At 36.5% G+C, this 21,968-nt stretch overlaps 3 protein-coding genes across 3 annotated transcripts in view; 1 reads left to right on the top strand and 2 right to left on the bottom strand.

Annotated features, from left to right (window-relative positions):
* Nucleotides 1-9,470, top strand: part of tapbpl (TAP binding protein like) — a 15,843-nt gene extending 6,373 nt beyond the window's left edge. Inside the window, exons 5-8 of the mRNA XM_023426415.2 lie at nucleotides 6,136-6,303; nucleotides 6,390-6,493; nucleotides 6,850-7,075; nucleotides 7,737-9,470. Coding sequence (XP_023282183.1) covers nucleotides 6,136-6,303; nucleotides 6,390-6,493; nucleotides 6,850-7,075; nucleotides 7,737-7,804 — 566 coding nt within the window. The 3' untranslated portion in view covers nucleotides 7,805-9,470. The remainder of the gene's footprint in view (nucleotides 1-6,135; nucleotides 6,304-6,389; nucleotides 6,494-6,849; nucleotides 7,076-7,736) is intronic.
* A 52-nt stretch (nucleotides 9,471-9,522) lies between these two features.
* Nucleotides 9,523-15,185, bottom strand: LOC111669929 (vesicle-associated membrane protein 3-like). Its single transcript, XM_023426438.2, has 5 exons — nucleotides 14,378-15,185; nucleotides 13,212-13,359; nucleotides 12,648-12,806; nucleotides 12,055-12,106; nucleotides 9,523-11,553 (listed from the first exon to the last, which is right to left on the bottom strand). Coding segments are annotated over exons 1-5 (378 nt in total). The 5' UTR covers nucleotides 14,380-15,185; the 3' UTR covers nucleotides 9,523-11,536.
* A 1,721-nt stretch (nucleotides 15,186-16,906) lies between these two features.
* mrpl51 (mitochondrial ribosomal protein L51) lies at nucleotides 16,907-19,130 on the bottom strand. The gene is made up of 4 exons (XM_023426437.2): nucleotides 18,956-19,130; nucleotides 18,672-18,767; nucleotides 17,514-17,621; nucleotides 16,907-17,246 (listed from the first exon to the last, which is right to left on the bottom strand). The coding sequence occupies exons 2-4, from the start codon at nucleotides 18,760-18,762 to the stop codon at nucleotides 17,050-17,052; spliced, it is 396 nt and encodes a 131-aa protein (XP_023282205.1). The 5' UTR covers nucleotides 18,763-18,767; nucleotides 18,956-19,130; the 3' UTR covers nucleotides 16,907-17,049.
* Nucleotides 19,131-21,968: the final 2,838 nt, after the last annotated feature.

Genomic DNA, 21,968 nt, shown 5'->3' with positions numbered 1-21,968 from the left:
TACACTGTATGCACTGTTATGCCATAGTATACTATGACGTTTTTTTGGCATTTTTATGCCATACTATACTATGTCGTATTATTCCTTATCATAATATGACGGTTGTATGACCTTTTATGCCTTAATATGCCATGATGTTTTTTTGACATTTTATGCCATACTATACTATGACGTTTTTTGGCATTTTTATGCCTTAAAATACTGTTTCATTTGATACCTTACCATATTATGACTTTTTCATGATCTTTTATGCCTTAATACGCTGTAATTCCTTTTTGACATTTTATGCCATACTATACTATGAGGTTTTTTGACATTTTATGCCATACTATACTATGAGGTTTTTTGACATTTTATGCCATACTATACTATGAGGTTTTTTGACATTTTATGCCATACTATACTATGAGGTTTTTTGACATTTTATGCCATACTATACTATGAGGTTTTTTGACATTTTTGTGCCATATTATAATATGACATTTTTTGGCATTTTTATGCCTTAAAATACTATTTCATTTGATACCTTACCATACTATGACTCTTTTATGACCTTTTATGCCTTAATACACTGCAATCTTTTTTTGACATTTTATGCCATACTATACTATGACGATTTTTGGCATTTTTATGCCTTAAAATACTACTTCATTTGATACCTTACCATACTATGACTCTTTTATGACCTTTTATGTCCTAATATGCTATGATGTTTTTTTGACATTTTATGCCATGACGTTTTTTGGCATTTTTATGCCTTAAAATACAATTTCATTTGATACCTTACCATAGTATGACTTTTTCATGGTCTTTTATGCCTTAATACACTGTAATTTCTTTTTGACATTTTTATGCCATACTATACTATGACATTTTTTTGGCATTTTTATGCCTTACTATACTATGTCGTATTATTCGTTATCATAATATGACGGTTTTATGACCTTTTATGCCTTAATATGCCATGATGTTTTTTTGACGTTTTATGCCATACTATACTATGACGTTTTTTGGCATTTTTATGCCTTAAAATACTGTTTCATTTGATACCTTACCATATTATGACTTTTTCATGATCTTTTATGCCTTAATACGCTGTAATTTTTTTTTGACATTTTATGCCATACTATACTATGACGTTTTTTGACATTTTTATGCCATACTATACTATGACGTTTTTTGGCATTTTTATGACTTAAAATACTACTTCATTTTATACCTTACCATACTATGACTCTTTTATGACCTTTTATGTCTTAATATGCTATGATGTTTTTTTGACATTTTATGCCATATTATACTATGACGTTTTTTGGCATTTTTATGACTTAAAATACTACTTCATTTTATACCTTACCATACTATGACTTTTTTATGACCTTTTATGCCTAAATACGCTGTAATTTTTTTTTGACATTTTATGCCACACTATACTATGACGTTTTTTGGCATTTTTCAAGTAGTAGTATTTTAAGTCATAAAAATGCCAAAAAACGTCATAGTATAGTATGGCATAAAATGTCAAAAAAACATCATAGCATATTAAGACATAAAAGGTCATAAAAGAGTCATAGTATGGTAAGGTATAAAATGAAGTAGTATTTTAAGTCATAAAAATGCCAAAAAACGTCATAGTATAGTATGGCATAAAATGTCAAAAAAAATTACAGCGTATTAAGGCATACTATGACGTTTTTTGGCCTTTTTATGCCTTAAAATACTGTTTCATTTGATACCTTACCACACTATGACTCTTTTATGACCTTTTATGCCTTAATACACTGTAATTTATTTTTGACGTTTTATGCCATACTATACTATGAGGTTTTTTGGCATTTTTATGCCTTAAAATACTGTTTCATTTGATACCTTACCATACTATGACTCTTTTATGAACTTTTATGCCTTAATACACTGTAATTTTTTTTTGACGTTTTATGACATACTATACTATGAAGTTTTTTGACATTTTTGTGCCATATTATAATATGACATTTTTTGGCATTTTTATGCCTTAAAATACTATTTCATTTGATACCCTACCATACTTTGACTTTTTTATGACCTTTTATGCCTTAATACACTGTAATCTTTTTTTGACATTTTATGCCATACTATACTATGACGATTTTTGGCATTTTTATGCCTTAAAATACTACTTCATTTGATACCTTACCATAATATGACGGTTTTATGACCTTTTATGTCCTAATATGCTATGATGTTTTTTTGACGTTTTATGCCATACTATACTATGACGTTTTTTGGCATTTTTATGCCTTAAAATACTGTTTCATTTGATACCCTACCATAGTATGACTTTTTCATGGTCTTTTATGCCTTAATACACTGTAATTCTTTTTTGACATTTTTATGCCATACTATACTATGACGTTTTTTGGCATTTTTATGCCTTACTATACTATGTCGTATTATTCCTTATCATAATATGACGATTTTATGACCTTTTATGCCTTAATATGCTATGATGTTTTTTCGACTTTTTATACTTCACTATACTATGACGTTTTTATGACTTTTTATGCCTTACTATACTATGAGGTGTGAGACCTAGAAAAAAAATGTTGCTGGTGGTAAAGTGTTGGGGCGATAAAAAAAACAAAAACATTTCAAAATAAAATGGTACAACTTAATTTTATTCAAATTTTACAACATTTTCACTGAAATGGGCAACAGGATCATACTGTTCTCGAACGTGAAACATTTCAATCAGGAGAGACGAAGAAGAAGAACAAGAGAGTATGAGAAGTAAAGTAAAATCAAATTTATTGTGAACAGAAGGAATAGATTTTGATGCTTAGACCCCGGCAGGAAGTGAATCACTATGAACAATGTCCATAGGTTTCAGGTCCAATAGGAGAAATCTTCCCCTGGAGTCTCAACACTGGTCATGGTGATGAGAAATGGAGATCGGGAATGGGAACGTCTTGATGAGGGAACTTCTGATTGGATGGTTTGATTGGAGATGGTCTGGCATCCATGGTTGAGGTGGAGAAGGGTTGGAGGTGGGTTGCAGATTATTCACAGTGCTGAAATGACAGCTGAATGACAGCAGAGAGAGAGAAAATTTTAAAGTTTGACAGCTTACAGGGGATTGGCTGAAGGTCACTGTGTAAGGCTGTGATAGGGTGAAGATTTGAATGTGTGGGTGGAGCTTAGAGATATGACAAACGTTTCTTGTGACTTAGAAGGCATGCTCAAGGAGATAGTCTTCCTGACTGAACTTTCGCTGAGCTTCATTTAATGTATGTACGTATATGGAAAGACAACATCACATACATAACAAATAGCAAATGTAGATTTTTTGTATTTACTTCACCATTTCACCTGAACCATTTCTGATTTCTTCATTAGACGTTTGACTCTAGATGGTATTTCATGAGGCATTCTGACTTTTTGGACATACAGAGGAACATGTTGCACTTTATGCATCTCACAAAGGTTTTGCTTTTACATCCAGGCATTCTGCATCTGGAATCATTTGGTATGTTGAGCACTTATCTTGACCACGTTTTATGCCTTACTATACTATAACGTTTTATGCCTTACTATACTATAACGTTTTATGCCTTACTATACTGTGACATTTTTTTTTACTTTTTATGTCATACTATACTACGACGTTGTTATGCCTTAATATACTATGAAGTTTTTATGAATTTTTTTTGCCTTACTATACTATGACATTTTTATCGCTTACTATACTATGATATTTTTATTCCTTACTATATTATGACTTTTTAAAGATTTTTTTGTCATACTATACTATGACGTTTTCATAAATTTTTACGCCATACTATACTATGACATTTTTATAAATTTTTTTAACCATACTATAATATGACGTTTTTATCGCTTACTATACTATGACATTTTTTAGACTTTTTATGTCTTACTATACTATGTAGTTTTTTTCGACTTTTTATGCCTTACTATACTACTTCATTTGATACCTTACCATACTATGACTTTTTCATGACCTTTTATGCCTTAATACACTGTAATTTTTTTTGGACATTTTATGCCATACTATACTATGATGTTTTTTGGCATTGTTATGCCTTAAAATACTATTTCATGACGTTTTTTTGGCATTTTTATGCCTTACTATACTATGTCGTATTATTCCTTACCATACTATGACGTGTTTACGATCTTTTATGCCTTAATATACTATGTTGTTTTTTTGACAATTTTATGCCATAATATACTATGACGTTTTTATGACTTTTATACCATACTATACTATACTATACTATACTATACTTTTTTATAAAACTATATGACATACCATACTATGAAGTTTTTTCGACACTTACTATGCTATGACATTTGTATCCTTTACTATATTATGACTTTTTTATGACTTTTTATGCCTTACTATAGTATGACATTTTTTTTACTTTTTATGTCTTAATATACTATGACGTTTTTCCACTTTTATGCCATACTATACTATGATGTTGTTATGCCTTAGTATACTATGACAATTTTATGCATTACTATACTATGACGTTTTTTTGACTTTTTATGCCATACTATACTATGACGTCTTTTCAACATTTTTTATTCCATACTATACAATGACGTTTTTTTGACATTTTATGCCATACTATACTATGACGTTTTTTTTCTGCACTTTATGCCTTACTATACTATGACGTTTTTTAGACTTTTTATGCCTCACTATATTATGACATTTTTATCCCTTACTATACTATGACATTGTCATGACTTTTCATCCCATAATATACTATGACATTTTTATGACTTTTTATGCCTTATTCAAGTATTATATTTTTAGGAATCTTCATGCCTTACTATATTTTGACGTCTTAATGACGTTTTTATGCCATACTATACTATGACATTTTCATGCCTTACTATACTATAACATTTTCATGCCATATTGTACTATGACTTTTTTATGACTTTTTATGCCTCACTATGCTATGACATTTTTATTCCTTATTATATTATGACTTTTTATGACTTATTATTCCATACTTATTATTCCATACTATACTATGACGCTTTTCCGACTTTTTATGTCATACTATAATATGACGTTTTCATACGTTTTTTTATTAAACGATTATGTCTTTTCGACATTTTATGCTTCACAATAAAATGACATTTTCATCTCTCACTATACTGTAATATTTTTATGACTTACTATACAATGACTTTTTTATGCCTTACTTTATTTTATGTTTTTATTCCTTATTGTACTATGATTTATGAAATATATATGATATATTTGTCCTTATATTATGAATGATTTTACGTGTTATATATAAGAGGATATATTATTCTGACATACTGGACATATGAAGATATAAGTTTATAACATTAATGAAATACTCATAGTAAACAGCATGTTTATTACATTATTTAAAAAAAAAAAATTACTCATTAAATTTAACCGGACATGTCTATCTTTTATATTAACATATATAGTGAACATATACTGACAGGCTTTGGGATTGATATATATTCATTTAACATACGTATGTGTATGATATGAACCTATAATATAAACTAATATATATACTAAAATACATGCTTCTATTAGTTAGACACATATGTCAGTTTATGATATTGTTCCAATTTCTAACGGGTTTCACATGTAATTTTTACACATATAGGCTATATTATATAGGCTATATTGTATATACGTATATGATTTTACTTCATATGTACATATATTTCATATATTGAAATTCAATACATGTACATATATTACAACTGTGTGTTTCTTAATGTAAAGTCAGATCTTATATGTTAATAAACCACTTGGTTGACGCCATTACAAAGTCAATCTCTTTGTTTTGCAGGGGTGGGGGTTTTTTGCATCCCTACCAATATTGAGACCAAACCTACGTCCTTGGCCAAATCAAATTCTGCTTAGGGCCCCATAAAGGCTTCAGCGAGCTCTGCCTGAAAGTGCTCACAGTCATGGAAAGTTTCAACATCTTCAGTTTAATGGCAACTGTGCAGAAACAATCTGCCGATGAGGACCATGTGATATGGTTGAAATCTCCAGAACAATCATGTAAGAGGACTGTGAGTTAGGACTGATTTGCCAATTCGTGTCTCCTTTTATGTTTCTAGTGCATGCAGAAAGGAGGGCCTCAAGCATGGATGCTGCCCAGGTTGTTGGTGAGGGTAACGCCTCTGTGACTCTGAACAAGCTGAAGGTTGTGGATGAGGGGACTTACATCTGCACAGTCAGTTTAGGCCCTTTCCATGCACAGCAGATCATTCAACTCCATGTTGTTCGTAAGTGTCGCCCTAATCAGATCTCTCAGTTCAGAAGCATCCATGGCCTGTCTTTCAGTTCTACATCTGTTTCTCTTTGTTTTCAGAACCGCCCCATGTCTCACTCTCAGAGGAGAAGTTGGTTTTGAAGACAACATCACCTAAGACTCTGAGCTGTCACTGCAGTAAATACTACCCACTGGATGCTCAGGTCTGCAACTATGTTTTTATATGTATTCTCATATATTATAATTTTTCTACCACTGAACATCTAGGCAAGACATAAAATCTCAGGAAACTTCGGTTATTCATTTTTTGATAGCATCAAAGCCTGCGTGGCTCATGAAAGTAGAAAAACCTACCTGACGATGGTCACCAGGCATTAAGCTTAAGTATTTGATCAGATGTTTATTAGATCTGTTTGATTTTGACCAAAGTAGACTATGCATTTACATTTTTTCTTCAATCTTTTACATTTAGGTAAGGCTTAAAGTAAATGTCCTAATCTAGAGAAGACTGGATTAGTAGTTTACATTTTATAACTGTCTTCTGTTTTCTCCCCTTCAGATGGAGTGGTTATCCCTCTCTCCTACAGACACAGAGCCTGTAGTCTTTCCAGATCAGGGCTCTCTGTCTAGCCATCGGCAGCATGGTGATGGGACGTACTCCCTGTCATCTCACCTCACTGTGCCCCCCACTGTCTCTCCAGGCACCAAAATCACCTGCAGGGTGTCTCACCTAACCCTGGACACTCCTCTCTCTCTAAGCGTGGTGGTAGAACATGCAGAACCAGGTGATTATGTGCGGCTGTTGTTTGTTGTACATTTTATAGGAACAGTTTGGCATTTTTGGGAAACATTTGCTGATATATGCTTTCTTGCTGAGAGTTAGTTGAGATGTTTGATACAACTCTCATTACTGTATGGTAAATATAAGGCTACATTTATCAGCTTTAGCTTAGCTTTGCATAAAGACTGGAAACACAAAGAAAATGCTAGCTCACCTCTGTCCAAATGTAACAAAATCCACCTACCGGCACATCTAAAGCTCAACAATTGTTTGTTTCATCCCGACAAAATTTGAAGTGTAAAAAGCACAAGCTGTGGTTTCACAAGAAGATATGTATTTCCAGTCTTTATGCTACGCTAAGCTAACTAGCTGCAGGCTGTAGCTTCATATATAGCCTACCATACAAATATATGTAAGGGTTAGTTTTTCACAGGTTAATTTTAATAAAGGAAAAATATTGCCAGGCTGAAGAGAGACCTGTCTATGTAATTTAATAAAGATGTAACATTTGAGTGAAGTCTAAGACAGTTGGTTTGGAAATATATTCTATATGTCTTAAGATTGCTGATTTGCATTGCACAATGTGTACCGTAATTTGAATATTGTACCTAATGTCAACTTTGTCTACAAACCCTTAACTGCTCTCTATGTCTCTCACTCTACAGATTCCTATTGGTGGGTTTTGGGTTTCCTGGTCATCACTGTACTCTTCTTCTACCAGGTTATGAGATAAGTCAGCTTGAGATTTTCCAGTGGATGACCCTGATTTAAAATTGACACCAGAGAGACTTCCTTTGTGTCATTTGTGATTTTTTTAAAAGTGGAAACAGTCAACTATTCAACCACCCCACCACATCCCCAAAACCCAAATTTTTATGCCTCCAGGTTTCGGGTTGTGCATCCATCCTAACGGACGATATGTGAACACGATATCTCAGTCTTATTGAAATTTGTCAAAAACGCATCCTTGAGTCCAAATTCGCTTGGACGCAATAACGAAGGCAGAGTAAAACACCCAGTTGTAATTTTGTATTTTGGAGCATTCTCCATAGATTGGCCATCAGGACTACAGTGGGCCGCTACGCTGTTGGACCATAAAAACAAGATTTTAACAGCTCTGTCAATCTCTTTACCGGCCCTATCTGTGTCCCCAGGCCAGACCCAACACATAAGTCCAGGGCTGAATTTCTGTCCCAATCTGACTGGCTCGCTGCAGCGAGTGAATGCCCATCCAAGCTTCACTTTTGTTTTACCTCGGTTTCTATCACTCTCTCTCTTCGCCTTATTTGCCTCTTCCAACAAGAGGGCTTCATTCCTAGTTACTCAAGCAGACGCACTTCTTTTGTGCTGTAAATCAAGCCTTAATTCTCTGGGAAATTTTGTGCCTGGTGGCAGATAGAATTGCATAGTGAAAGTGAGGCTTATATGCTATCAATCGAAACTCAGATGGTGTCATTATTCTATGGCAATTACGTTGTGCAATAAACATTTACTTCACAATGATAAGTTAAAACAAAAAAAAAACTTGTCTATTGCCACTTTAGGTTATTACTGATTTCATTAAAAGTCATCACTGGTTCTTTTAACTCCTCTGCTGAAAAGAAAAATACAAATTAGGGGTAAAACTGTATTTTAATGTCTAGCTGTATTATGTATTTGCATGATATATTTGTTGTTGAGTGTCGTTGGTGGTTGAATTGTACATGTGTAGGCAGTAGGCACTCTCAGCTTCTCCAGACGGTGAATAACAAGTCAGATCAGTGGCACTGTGAATATGGTTATCTGAGATATAATCTCATTAATGTTTGTAGAGTCAAACATAGAATTTAATGTTGTTTTATTTACAAGTTGTCAGTTTATAAAAAAAAACTATTTCTACTTTGATGTTTAGAATTATGCATATTTTACTATACTTTTGCCCACCAGCGGGCTCTTCACAAGAAGAGCAGCTTTAAGTGAATACAACTTCAGTGGTTTGTTTTATAGGTTCTGCTAACACTTTGTTAACAAACAGACTGTTGTATTATTCTATTGGTTTAAAGCATCAAATGATTGTTTCAAAAAAGTCTTTATTTGTTGTGCTCTTCCCATTTGATTCTCACTGGTACTATTTTAATTGTATCCTGTGTTTTAATGCCTCTTTGTTTTTGTGTGATGTTGATATTTTAAAGGTTTTGTCATTTTCTTTTCAAAATGAAGGATTTCATGACCCAGCAAATTTTTAAGGTATTTGACATGATCAATATTCGTACAGTTCCTGTTTTACAACTGATTGAAGCTATGTTGTAAACAAATCACAGGGTTTGTGTTTTGTAAGATTTCAGTCAGAATCAGAGTATTGATGCAGTTGGTATTGGCGCATGTGCATTGAATTGTAGTAAAATGCTTTCAAACCAAAAGGTCTAAATTGGCTCAATATATCAAGAAAATATGACAAAGGTCAGCCATCAGTTCTATTGATGATTTATTTATTGGCATCAGCAAAAGTGGTAAGCATGCACAAATCCATTTGGATCTCTTACTGCATTTTCAGGTTGGAAATTACACATTGTCATACCTCATGTGGTAATTACCTAATAATATTGTTGCACAATATATCATCAGATAATTCTGGCTAACCGCTACAATTATGCAACAATGCACTTTGCACGTAAGGTTGTTTGCATTGTCACAATTTGATCAGCTCTCCAAATCAGTCCAAAGAGGAAAAACTGAGCTTTTTTTTTTATATCCAGCAACCCCCACAAAACCTGAAAGAATTTATAAACACATTTTCAGGAGCATAGTCTGACAGACGTGTACTATGGTTCTACTCATACAATACTACATGTTTTTAACAGTTGTATGCAGTTTCTGAATATTATTTTTTCTCTCCAAAGCAAATTAATTTAAAATTTTGGCAAACTCTTGAGCATCATTGCATTGCATAAGCAGTAGTTATCAGATCAGAAAGACAATATACATAGGTCCTTAAAACCACTAACAAAAGAAAATGTACAATCGGCAGTTAGATTCAGAAATGGCAGATACACAGGTCACACAAATAGGCAAAACTATGGACACCGTTTGCCATGCAAGTTAGAAACAAACACCTCATTTTGGCCGTTACCTTTACTGCAGGTGAAGGTTGAGTCTGTTTTCATGTGAGTGAGTGGGGGCGGGGCGGGGGGGCCAGGTGGCTCTGGGTTTCCAAATCAAGTCTTTTCTCCCATTTTCCTGCTTTTCTAGAGATCAGGTCAACTTAAACAGCAATCGAACCAACACTTTGTCAGGACAACTCTCAAAACAAGCGGACGTTTGTACCTGTTTGAAATGTGACGCTACACATTCATCTGTCTATTGCTGCGACTCCGTCCAAGTCAGAGTTGAGAAACCTTCCTCTGGGTCGGAGCGGTCGTTTCACATCTACAGTAGATTGTCTGTTAGTGGCTGCTTGTCTGTTTGCCTTGCTGTGCATATTACTATGCCACTAAGCATAAAACTATGACTATGCCACCACATGTGGTACAAGAACTCCATTACAAATGAAGAATAGTTATAGAACTACTTTATCAATAATTGCTTATCAGTTCAGAATTGTCATTTATTTATACAGAAAAAATGCTGCTATGCTCTTACTACCTCTCCCTGAATCACTTCTTGCTTTACACAAGTTCTCACACAGTCTCTTTCCCTATTCCACATTTCTCTTTCCATGTCATCACTGAACATCGCAGAAATAAAGTTAGGCAGGAAGGGAAAAGAAAAAGTTACTAATAAAAGCCTATCAGCTAAGACTTGGAAAAAGCTATTCTCTACAATGCTTTGGATCACAAATACACACACGCACGTACAACAAAAATGATCATAATCTTAATCTAACATGACCTTGTGTTAGTAAGCAGCAATGATGGTAGCAGTGGTGACAGAAGGAGTGTGTTAGTTCGGTATGTCAGTATCAATTTAAAAATGTAGGACTCTCAAAAAAGGTAACATGAACAAGCTTTGGTGTATCAGGGGTAGACAAGACTGCAAACTGTTGTTCAATCTCCCTGCACACGTTCAGCATCTGTACATTGTACGTCCGTCCCCCCCACCCCCCATAGCTCCATTCAGTAGGCTTAGCCCTGTGTGTTCCCGTGTCACAAGGATTTTCTCTCTCCCTCCTTCCCGTTCTTTCTTCCTCTTTCACTCTGCCTGCCGCGACCTTCAATAATGCATGAGGTGCAGACACAGGAGAGAGTGAGTGAGACTTCTCGCCAAAACAGTGGAAGAAAGCAATAAGAAGGGAGGGAAAGGGGGGACAAAGAAAGCAGAGACACCTATAAAACACTACTGTCATGTGTAAGTGCAAGATGGTTTGATGGAAGACTGTGAAGAGAGGGAGGAGAGGGGGGAGTAGTGGCGCTTGTTTTATTTTTTATTTTTTTCTCTTCCCTCTCATGTCATTCTCAAGTCCGTATCCATCTGTATTGATGGGCTGCGCTCAGTAGAAGAAGTACACTGCAAATGAAGGAGAGAGGAAGTCATTAGTCTAATGAATATGGCAAAACACAACACATAGTTCTACCTCTTATGTAGAATTTACAGGGGGTTTGTTTTAAATAATGGGTGAGATTGGTATTATATCAATAATGAATACTGTAATAAAAGGTCATGAATAATTGACAATCAGAGTAGAAGAAGGCAGGCCAGATGTGGTTTTGTAAGACAAGAAACAGAAAATAATATGCTGATGTTCTCTTGTATTTGCCAACATCCTTTAACAAAAGCAGAGGAACTATCTCTGTATCTTAATATCCTGTAAAAATTACAGCACTGTATAATATATATAAAATATATTGACATGTTAATGTCATACAAGTTGCTACTATGTACAAAGTATCTTTTTCTCTATAACTATAAATTAGCCAAATGGGAGGAAAGCCAGCATGTAATGAACATCCACTTTTAAAAATAATGTTATCTGTTGTCAGTAAATCAAGACCAAGATCTTCTACTTACAGAATATTATTCCAACCACAATGACTCCAATGATTCCCATCATGATCATCATCTGAAAATAGAAAAAAAATACATATACTACACATGGTGCATCCATTTGCAAATGAATCTACAGTGAGACATAGGCCTACTATTACTATTCATGGAGTCCAGTGCTTGCAAACAGAAAAAGCAGTTAACCCACTTGAGAGTAGTTGCATTTGTTGTGCTTCAGTTATATAATCTCGTCAGAATAACCACGTCTTCAGTGAAAGCTCTACAATAACTGACTTCTTTTCCCCATTTTCACTGAGGCATATGTTCCGTCCTCCACAGCAGCTCATTAACAGATCAGGGTTGTGGAGAGCAGGATGACAGCATCCCCACAACAAACACTGTGTTCGCCTCAACGCACTTCAGCTTGAACAGCTGTGTGATGCTTTAAAGCAAAAGAGCTGAGGAGGCATGCTTGATTTAGATCCTCCATTAGCTCTACAGTATATTCATGTTATATCTACGCACCATACCACATACTAACAGGCATACTGTTAATGCACTATGAGATTCTTTCAGCGACAACAGTCTGTTAAATGGACCTGCAATAATGTCCTCACCTTGCAGTTCTTCCACCAGTACTTGTTCTTTAGCTTGGCTGCGCAGCTTTCAAACTGGGAGGCTCCGGCCTGGAGAGCGTCTGCTCTGTCATCCAGCTCTGAGAGCTTCTGGTCCCTTTCCAAAACCTTGTCCACATTCACCCGCATGATATCCACCACCTAGCCCACAGTGGTGAAGATGAGAAATCATTTGGCAGTGGTGTGGAAAGGAGATGACAGGGATGACAAGCATAGTTAAAGGAGAGCAACACGGGGGGGGGGGGCAAAGGGGGTTTCTGGAGATTTATATTTCACATATATCAATAAGTTAGTAGTCGCAACCATTTTCAAATTAAAGCAGAGGCCATTATATTTTAAGAAGACCAGACTTTTCCAGAGAATGACCAACAACAAATAATTTTGTTAGTTTGTGAATCTCTTGCCCAGTATGAGCACTGTGCATATAAAGTCCAGATGTTTCACAATTAAGCTACTGATGAGGCTCCCCAACTGCTTTAATCTTGACTCATTGCATGTAAAATCTACTTTGGGCCCAGAATCTTAGTCTGGCCTGGTCCAGCTCACCTCCTCGACTTGGGCCTGTGTCTGCTGTAGCCTGCGGTTGCTGCTGGTGTTGGGTGGGGCTGGAGGTCCGCCACCTGGGGCTCCATCTGCACCGGGGGCTCCTGGAGCACCGGGGGCTCCAGCTGGGGCGGCGGCATCTGGGGCAGACCTGAGAAGAAGCACGAGGAGGAGGAAGAAGGGATTATATTGATATTATACATTTGATATTGTAATGACTCCATTTAATGCGGAAAAGCAAAAAGTCTTTATCATCTGAAGGAGAAAATTGAGGAGAATTTGAGGGATGAAGCCACTTTGGAGAAATCCAACACATAGCAAAAGAGAAAAACTGTGTAGGTGTAGGGGAGGAATGCAGGAAATAAGATGTGAAGGGGGGAGGAAAAGATGAAAGAATGAGTGAAGGTGAGAGTGAAGAATGAGGTAGGATTAAAAAGAAGATGCAATGGGAAGGGAGAAAATATATGACACAGATGTGAAGCAAGAAATAGAAAGTCCGGCCCAAGAAGACGCCAGCTATAAGAGTTAGAGGATAATGGAGGATAAGATTTTGGTGAAAAGAAGGGAGGGGGAGAAGTTATTGTGATGGATTTAAAGCAAGGCTGGGAAGTGGTGTGCAGAAAAGCGGAAAGGGTTAATCCAGCAGGGGGGAGAGGAAAGGGTACAGGAGGTGTACAACTGAGCAAACAAGCTCCTCAGGAGCCCAGCCACTGACTCAGCTGCAGGACAGTTTCATACAAAGCACACAAATTCAAGCAATTTTGCAGATAAGAATCAGAAATGTCCTTATCATCAATGTTCCCCAACGTGAAGCAGGTGACGACTCCAGAGTCCCTCAAACCCTGTGACCCACAATATAATCTTAAAGAAACTCGGTTTTTTATTTAAATCTGTGGCATGAGATAGTCAAAAACAATTGGACTTAACGCTTTAGGGTGACAACAGTCAACCCCTTGAATACATAATCTAGTGATGCTATGATGGAAATTTTCACTTGCGTCAGCAAAATCCACCAAGCTGAAATAAATCAGTCCAGCTGCAAACGCACCAATGGAAAACATACATGGAAAGGAACAGATTTGCGTAAACATTTCTCCAGTCCCACGCAGTAGATATTTGATGTTATTATTGCGAAAAGAGCGCAGTAGAAAAGCCGCATTAATACTCACATCTTCTATGCAGCTGTTTGAACTGACTCACGGGCAGCGGAAGGGGGGTGACGGGCTGTGAAGCAGGAGAGGGGGGGGGGTTGAAGTACAACACGAGAGAAAAAAAAAAAAAACACCAAAAAGATCACAGAAAAGGGGGACGTGAATTTCTAGGCAATGGTCCAAACGAAAGTCCAAATTTTCAATGAGCAAAGTGAGTTAAAGTGCCTCGCTGACTGTAAACAGGCGGAGGGTCTTGGCGCAGTGGAGCCGATCTTCTAGCGATTTATTTATACCGCAAGTCGCCTGCAAAGTACCGCAATACTGACACACGTAGACGGGTCTGCTGATAATTCACTGTGTGACTCGGCTGGGGAGTGAAGAAGAGAGCAATGCGAGCTCAAGAGAAAAGTACTTCTGAATTATAATCCATGCAAGAGAAATCCGGGGACGTTTAGATTCCTGCAGCGCTGCGTCCAGCTCCTCCAAGTGATGCTGAGTCCTTATAGAGCTGCTCCTGGATGCTGAGACGCAGCACTGATTGGCTGGAGCTTGACTTGCCTCTTCTAAAAGCCGCTGGCAAATGCGTGCAATTTCAAAATTAAAGAAAAAAGTCCAGTCATGGAAATTCAGTTGATTTCTTTCACCCCCTCCTCTCTCTCTCTCTCTCTCTCTCTCTCTCTGTCTGCCTCTCTGGGCGGACTGGACGTGCGTTTTTTGAGAAGTGCAGGAGTTTCGTCCGTGTGAAGTGTTATGGCACTGTAGGCTACTGCAATAATGCGTCTCTTCTTCTGCCTTCTCCACTTGGACTCGTAACGACAGTGCGGTACCCCTTTCCCCTCCCCCTTCCCTCTCCACCCCTCCCCTCTCCTCTCGCTCCCCTCACACTTTGCAGTACTGCAGCTCTGTGTCGGATGGGGCGGCAGGACGACACTGCGGTACAGTGGAGGCCTACAGAGTGTTGACTCGACTGTTTCCTCCCTGGCCTGGGATTCTCCCAGCTCCCTCCTCCTCCTGCTCCTGTATCACATTTCCCTTTGCAATGCTCTTGTTTCATTCCTGCTAGAGTCCTACCTTTGAGCCTACAGCCATTACTCAGTCTCCATTTTGGTTCTATACTCTGTATATTTAAGAGAAGTGAGAGGAGTCAAGTCAGTCACTGAAAACACGAGAACGTCTCAGCCAGGACAAAATGGCCAATGGAGGATAGAAATACATCACAGATACATTATATGGCCAGATGTATGTGGACACCACTGTCGACATACTTGTATGTACGTTGGATCTGGAGCTGTTTGACATGTTTTGGGCTGCAGGCCCACTAGTTCAATTTAAGGAGAAGCTTAATGCTCCAGTGTACAATGATATTTTAAACCAGTGCTCAACAAACCTTTAAATTTCAGTCCATTTCAATCAAAACGATGTCTACTGACAACCCTATCACAGTATGTGTATGTCTATGGGCTGGAAGTAGAACATTTTTTGTTCTTAGAAAATGTCTTTTTTGTATGGGTTTTAGAGGCCTGGAGAATTATAACCATCCAGTATTTCACAATAAAAAAAAGGCAAAAATTGAAGAAAACTTGCACATGGTATTATTTATTTCACATTTTTATTGTAATTTCTTTGTATTTATATTCAAGCTACTTGACTTGCAGTACTTGCTTTATCTTTATCTTTCTTAACATTTTTTATTCTCACCATGTTTATCGGTACGCACCAAAAAAAATTCCTTAAAACAAAAAACCCTTCTTAGCAATAAACCTGATTCTAATTCTGAAAAGTCACAAAGAATAAACCATTTTTGTGACAAATTCTTTTTTTTTTTTTTTTATTTCCTACATAAACATGAAATATATTTCATTTGATCCCTGGAGGTCCAGACCCCTGGCTGTTTTACACAGTCCTCTATTTTCAACCTTGTGCCCATAGTTTGTGTTTACGTTCTTTCCTCTATCAATATAACACAACCCCTGTGCACAAAGGTCTAAAGAAATAGTTGTCAAAGGCTGGTGAGGAAGAACTTGACCTCAACCCCATCCAAGACCTGTGGGATGAACACCAGCTGTGAGCCTGACCTCATCACCCAACATCAGTGACCGGCCTCACTGACGCTCTTGTGGCTGAATGGGAAAATCTGTGCAGCCAGCATCTACAGTCTTGTTGAAACTCTTCCCTGAAGGCCAGAGGCTGTTGGCATATTAGTGCCATATTTCTGGAGCATGTTCATTACTCACATACACTGTATCTGGGTGTCCACACCTTTTCATAGTATATGGCCTTGTACAGGAAAATATTAATAAACTTGATATTCACTGATTTCAGACCAAACTTAAGCATTAATTCTAATATTGAGTACAAAAATCACAATTTAATAATTTTTAATGGATCCTAAGGGACTTAACATTGGCTGGATAATACAATGGCTTCTTTTCCAGTCCATTTTTATAATGTATTTTCAGGCTTGTATATCATGTATTTTGTCTTTGTTGTGAAAATTGATTGTTAATAGGGCCATAGGCCTATCAATAAATGCAAGGGCAGGGAGTATGCTATTCAAATCAGTTCTCTTTATATGCACATAACTTAGAAAAATGGCAATATACAGCACAGTGACAGCATGAAATCACACCACTAGACTCCAACAGTCCTTATTGGCTGGTTTGATGTATGTGCTGGTGGTTTGTTTGATATTAACGATGTTTGCCAGTGCGGTTGAAGCGTCTGTAGAGGAATTTGATTCTCTTTTCCAAGTTGTGTCTGTCCATTGTCATCATTCTGTCTCCCACCATCCTCTTCTTTCGAATGAGACGCTGCAATTCATTACCTTTGAAACCCTTCAGCCAGCAGGGGGCCATTATGAGGTCTTTGGGATGAGCATTAAATTCTCCTGCAGACAAAAAAAAAAAAGAAAAAAGAAAAAATCAAGTCTAGTATCTCAAAACATTACCTAACACGGGACTTTGGTTTTCTGTCTTTGGTTCTTCCTACATTAAAGCCGTTACATAATCATGTGAAAAACATATTTGAATTCATAGTTGCAGAGTACATCCTAACAGTTTTATATTGGGTTGTAAACAGCCAACCAGAAACTGTCTTCATTCAACAAGACACACAAACAGTATCTAATAAGCCTTAACTGGTTCATGGCACTTACCTAATATGCCTATGTTATCATAAACTCCAAACATGTTCCTCTTCTCAGTCCACCTATCTACCTTCTTCAGCTGAGGGATGGCATGCATCCTGATCTGGCAGCATGTACCTGAAGACAACACAATGTTTGAAATCAGTATTGCATATAGTATTTTGCACATAATACTACATTTTTTTATAGGGTACATTGTTTATGCAGAAATTACAAATATCTACTGGTTCCCGCTTCTCAAATGTAAAGATTTGCTGCTTTTCTTTGTTCTGTATCATTGTAAATGGAAAATATTTGTGGCTTAGACTGTTGAGACAAAGAAAAAACAAAACAAAATCATCAACTTGGGGTTTGGGTATTTGTAATGGGCATTTTCAATAATTAATCACTTTGGAAAAGATAAACTAAAACATATTAATCAATAATGAAAAAAATGTAATTTCAAGGCCTGACTAACAACATTAAACCACATAAAGCACATTTAGCACACTAACCTAAGGTGATGTATCTAACTTTCTAATTTACTTTCCTTCTTGTTATTTGCTCTCCTAGCTGTTTATACCTGCATGTAGACTGGTAAAATTTAGACTTATAGCCTAGTCGTACTAGTTTTGGATCCCTATGTGGTCTGTTTCTTGTGCTGTTGTATGGCTCATTAGGCTGGGGTGATTTAAAACCCCTAAATCTGGTTGTATGATTTTATCTAATCCAGCAGTGGCCATACATAATCCTCTAAAAATGAACAAAATCAGTGTTAGAATGAAATTTACTCAACTTTCGTACAAAATTTCAATTTACTGGAGTACTGTGCTTTTGAGGTACTTATACTTTGCTTGAGTATTTCCTTATGCTTCTTTGTACTTGGACTTCCTTGCATTTCAGAGAGAAATATTGAACATTTTAGGTCACTACATTTATTTGCCAATTTTAGCCAATAGTTACCTCAGATAATGATTTTAACAATGGGACTGTGTAAGATTTTACATGAATTAGCCGATTATACACAATATATTGATAAATCTTAAATCTGTGGCGTTCAGCCATTTTGACATATGACATTGGGGCCTATTGTCACAGATGTAATACTTTGCAGTCCAATTAAGGAGTGATTTTCTTTCTAAAATAAAAACCTAAAAATTATAGAAAAGAACCAGTAAAAGCGCTCACCAGTAGAAATGGTCCTGGCTGTGTTCAGCAGGGTCCCAGCAGACTGACACAAGGACGCTCCAACTCTCAGCAAACCTCCCAGTACAGACATGTTTTCTACGATAAGATGTGAACAGATAAAAGGTAAACAGTAAATCAGGTAAACTGACCATACTATTGGACCTTATTAACGATATTTTTAACGCGTTAGCTGGTCGGTATACTCTTTAACTTCTCATTGACCCTTAGCTTTAGCTTTAGCTTTAGCTAGCAAACGCTATCAAAGTCAGTATAATGAACGTTACCTGTTTCAACGCGAATCTGCAACTTTACGCCAGTTGGGTCCCTTTGTAATTGTAACGACAGAGCATAAACTGAAGCCTGATGCAGAGATTTAACACTTTAAAATTAATGTTATTACGGCTTCGACATGCTGCCAACGGCCGCATCCATCTTACTCTGTATCCCACAATGCATTGCACCGGTGCCGTATTGTCGTTAGGGCAGCGAAAAACAATCGTCTGACGGTTTTTGTACATTGCATTTTTCACCCAGTAGATGGAGGTAGAGGTGTCACAGCAACACAATTAATCAAATGCATTCAGCTGGTATTGTATTAGGTACACGTAGATAAGACTAACTATACAGTGCTGTTGCAATAAACCCTGAAGGTAAAATTATAAACAATAACATTAAAACCATGAAGGTTTTAATGTTCAGTTTTTTATTGAAATTGTTTCAGAGAGGTGTTGTGCAGTTTGGGGTGCTCATACAGAGAGCTGTTTCTATTCTGCTCTATTCTATTCGACTCTTTTACATTACATTACCATTTACATCACTGAGGGTAGGCTGAATAACACAAACACCTCTCCGTGCAATGCATAACACTTCAACACCACCACAGACTACATCTACTTCTACTCCACTACATCTACATTTAACTAAACCTATAGTTGCTAGTTATTTTTCAGATTAACATTTTACCTCAAAAATATGACAAGCTCATAAAATAAAATACAAAATTCTTTAACTGTAACTGTGTATTTAAAGGATGCTGTAATCACTACTTGAATTAGGTCTCATAGATTCAATATCAGCTTTTAAAATACATTCAACATATGAGAAAAATCTAACCTAGTTCTACTGAGAGTTTTATTATTTTAATCAGAGATCTGCACTATGCCTCTGTTTCTCTCTCTCTCTCTACCTCTCTCCCTCCCTCTATCTATCTATCACTATCTAGCTCTCTCTCTCTCTCTCTCTCTCTCTCACACACACACACACACACAAACACATGTACACGCACACACACACAGACCGATACTTTCAGTCTTACTGTTAAAGCTAGATGGAATATTTTGTCATTTTCAAAGAAACAAGTACAATGTGATCTTTGTCTTTATTTCATTCTTGCAAAGACGTCAGTGAGAATGTGGAAATTTAAACCAGACGACACATTTTTAAACATTAGATTCCGTTCCACTTTCATATAACATGCTGCAATAGCCTTTGCAGACAAAGGTTAGTGTCTGTCTTTAAGTGTGCAGTATGTGTCTGAGCCATTAATTTGAACTTTTGACTTTCTTTTACATCTGCAAAACCCTGTGTATAGGTTAAAAAAGAAAAAGGGTAGTACAAATCAAGTCAAGTAAATATCATTAGATATATGCAGTAGATAAAAAAAAAAAAACACAAAAGGATTTTTCAGAATCCAGCCCTCTGCTGAAGTGATGCAAATAAATATGATGCAGTGTTTCTCATAAGCCCAATGCATATTCCGGAAAGCAGCATTTATTATGTGCTTAATTATTGCATATCAGATTCACACAGTCATGTTCTCATGTTGTCAACGTCAATGCTGAACAAAATGCTGACATAACAAATTATAAAACTTTCACAGCAGAGCGGCATTTTTTTTTTTTTTAATCTGTGCTCTGCTTCCAGTAAAACTCAGTGGAACATTATATATCATCACCTACACATACAGGCAGTCATATAATCATATCAGTTATTGACAATCAACCACAGCAGTGTTTCTAATAATTCACAAAGTGTTCTATTGCTTATTGAAGTTTGTTAAAGATGAAATTAAAAGACTGATTGCATTATTGATAGTGGCACAGGAACAAACTACTCACTTGCTGAATTTCTAGAGAAGAAATGTGTTCTGACTATTTTCCAAGATCACCCCTATTAACATAACATCTGCATTCTTCAAGCTCAGAGCTCAATTGTTTCCATGTGAGGGGCATTTTCTTCCACAGTCCCTTCAGCACATATTCAGATACAGTGGTAGTGACTAAACATCAGCTGTAGGAAGGACCACTTAACAGTAAGTGACGCACTCATACCCCCAACACTGAGAGCCACAGGCACAGTTTGAACAGATTTTGTTTTGTTTTTCTTTTTTGTGAAAACACCGAGCTGAAGCCACAGCCCGAAACAAATATGACACCAATTTGAATTTGAAGGCTGACAGTGTTTTGATGTGAGGAGGATGTGTGAATGGAAGGGTGGAGAACATGAAAAGATTTTACTTACACTATCACTCACCCGGCAGTCACACGGCTTCTACTAAGGAAAATGTCTCCACGAGCTGAAGAAAAACAGCTCTGAGGTTTCACCCACACACCCTCTCTCAGGTGTATGTATCCATCTGTATTACTTTCTATTTGTCTATGTAGACCTTTTCAGGATTGATAGCTAGATAGATAGATAGATAGATAGATAGATAGATAGATAGATAGATAGATAGATAGATAGATGCTAGATAGTTAGATAGATAGATAGATAGATAGATAGATAGATAGATGGATAGATAGATAGATAGATAGATAGATAGATAGATAGATATCTGGTATTGTATAGAGTAATATTCAGACCTTACAGTAAATCCATATACACACAGATATTTACAATACAGGGACACATATAGAGGAACTTCTAAAATGTTTATTAATGTACCGTATTGTCAGTTTCACCCATACACTCTCAGGTGTATCTATCCATCTGTGTTACTTTCTATTTGTCTATGTAGACCTTTTCAGGATAGATAGCTAGACACATAGACAGATAAACAGCTAGATACATAAATATTTAGTTAGCTAGATAGATGCGTGGATAGATAGATAGATAGATAGATAGATAGATAGACAGATAGATAGATAGATAGATAGATAGATAGATAGATAGATAGATAGATAGATAGATAGATAGATAGATAGATAGATAGATAGATAGATAGATAGATAAATAGATAGATAGATAGATACTGGTATTGCATAGATGAATATTCAGACCATAAAGTAAATCCATATA

The sequence above is a fragment of the Seriola lalandi genome, unplaced genomic scaffold (genome assembly GCF_002814215.2).
Source record: "Seriola lalandi dorsalis isolate HSWRI2012SDOR001 ecotype SW California unplaced genomic scaffold, Sedor1 jcf7180002054825, whole genome shotgun sequence".
Taxonomy (NCBI): Eukaryota; Metazoa; Chordata; class Actinopteri; order Carangiformes; family Carangidae; genus Seriola; species Seriola lalandi.
The sequence above is the reverse complement of the archived record's forward strand: the minus strand, read 5'-3'. Positions and strand labels throughout refer to the sequence as shown.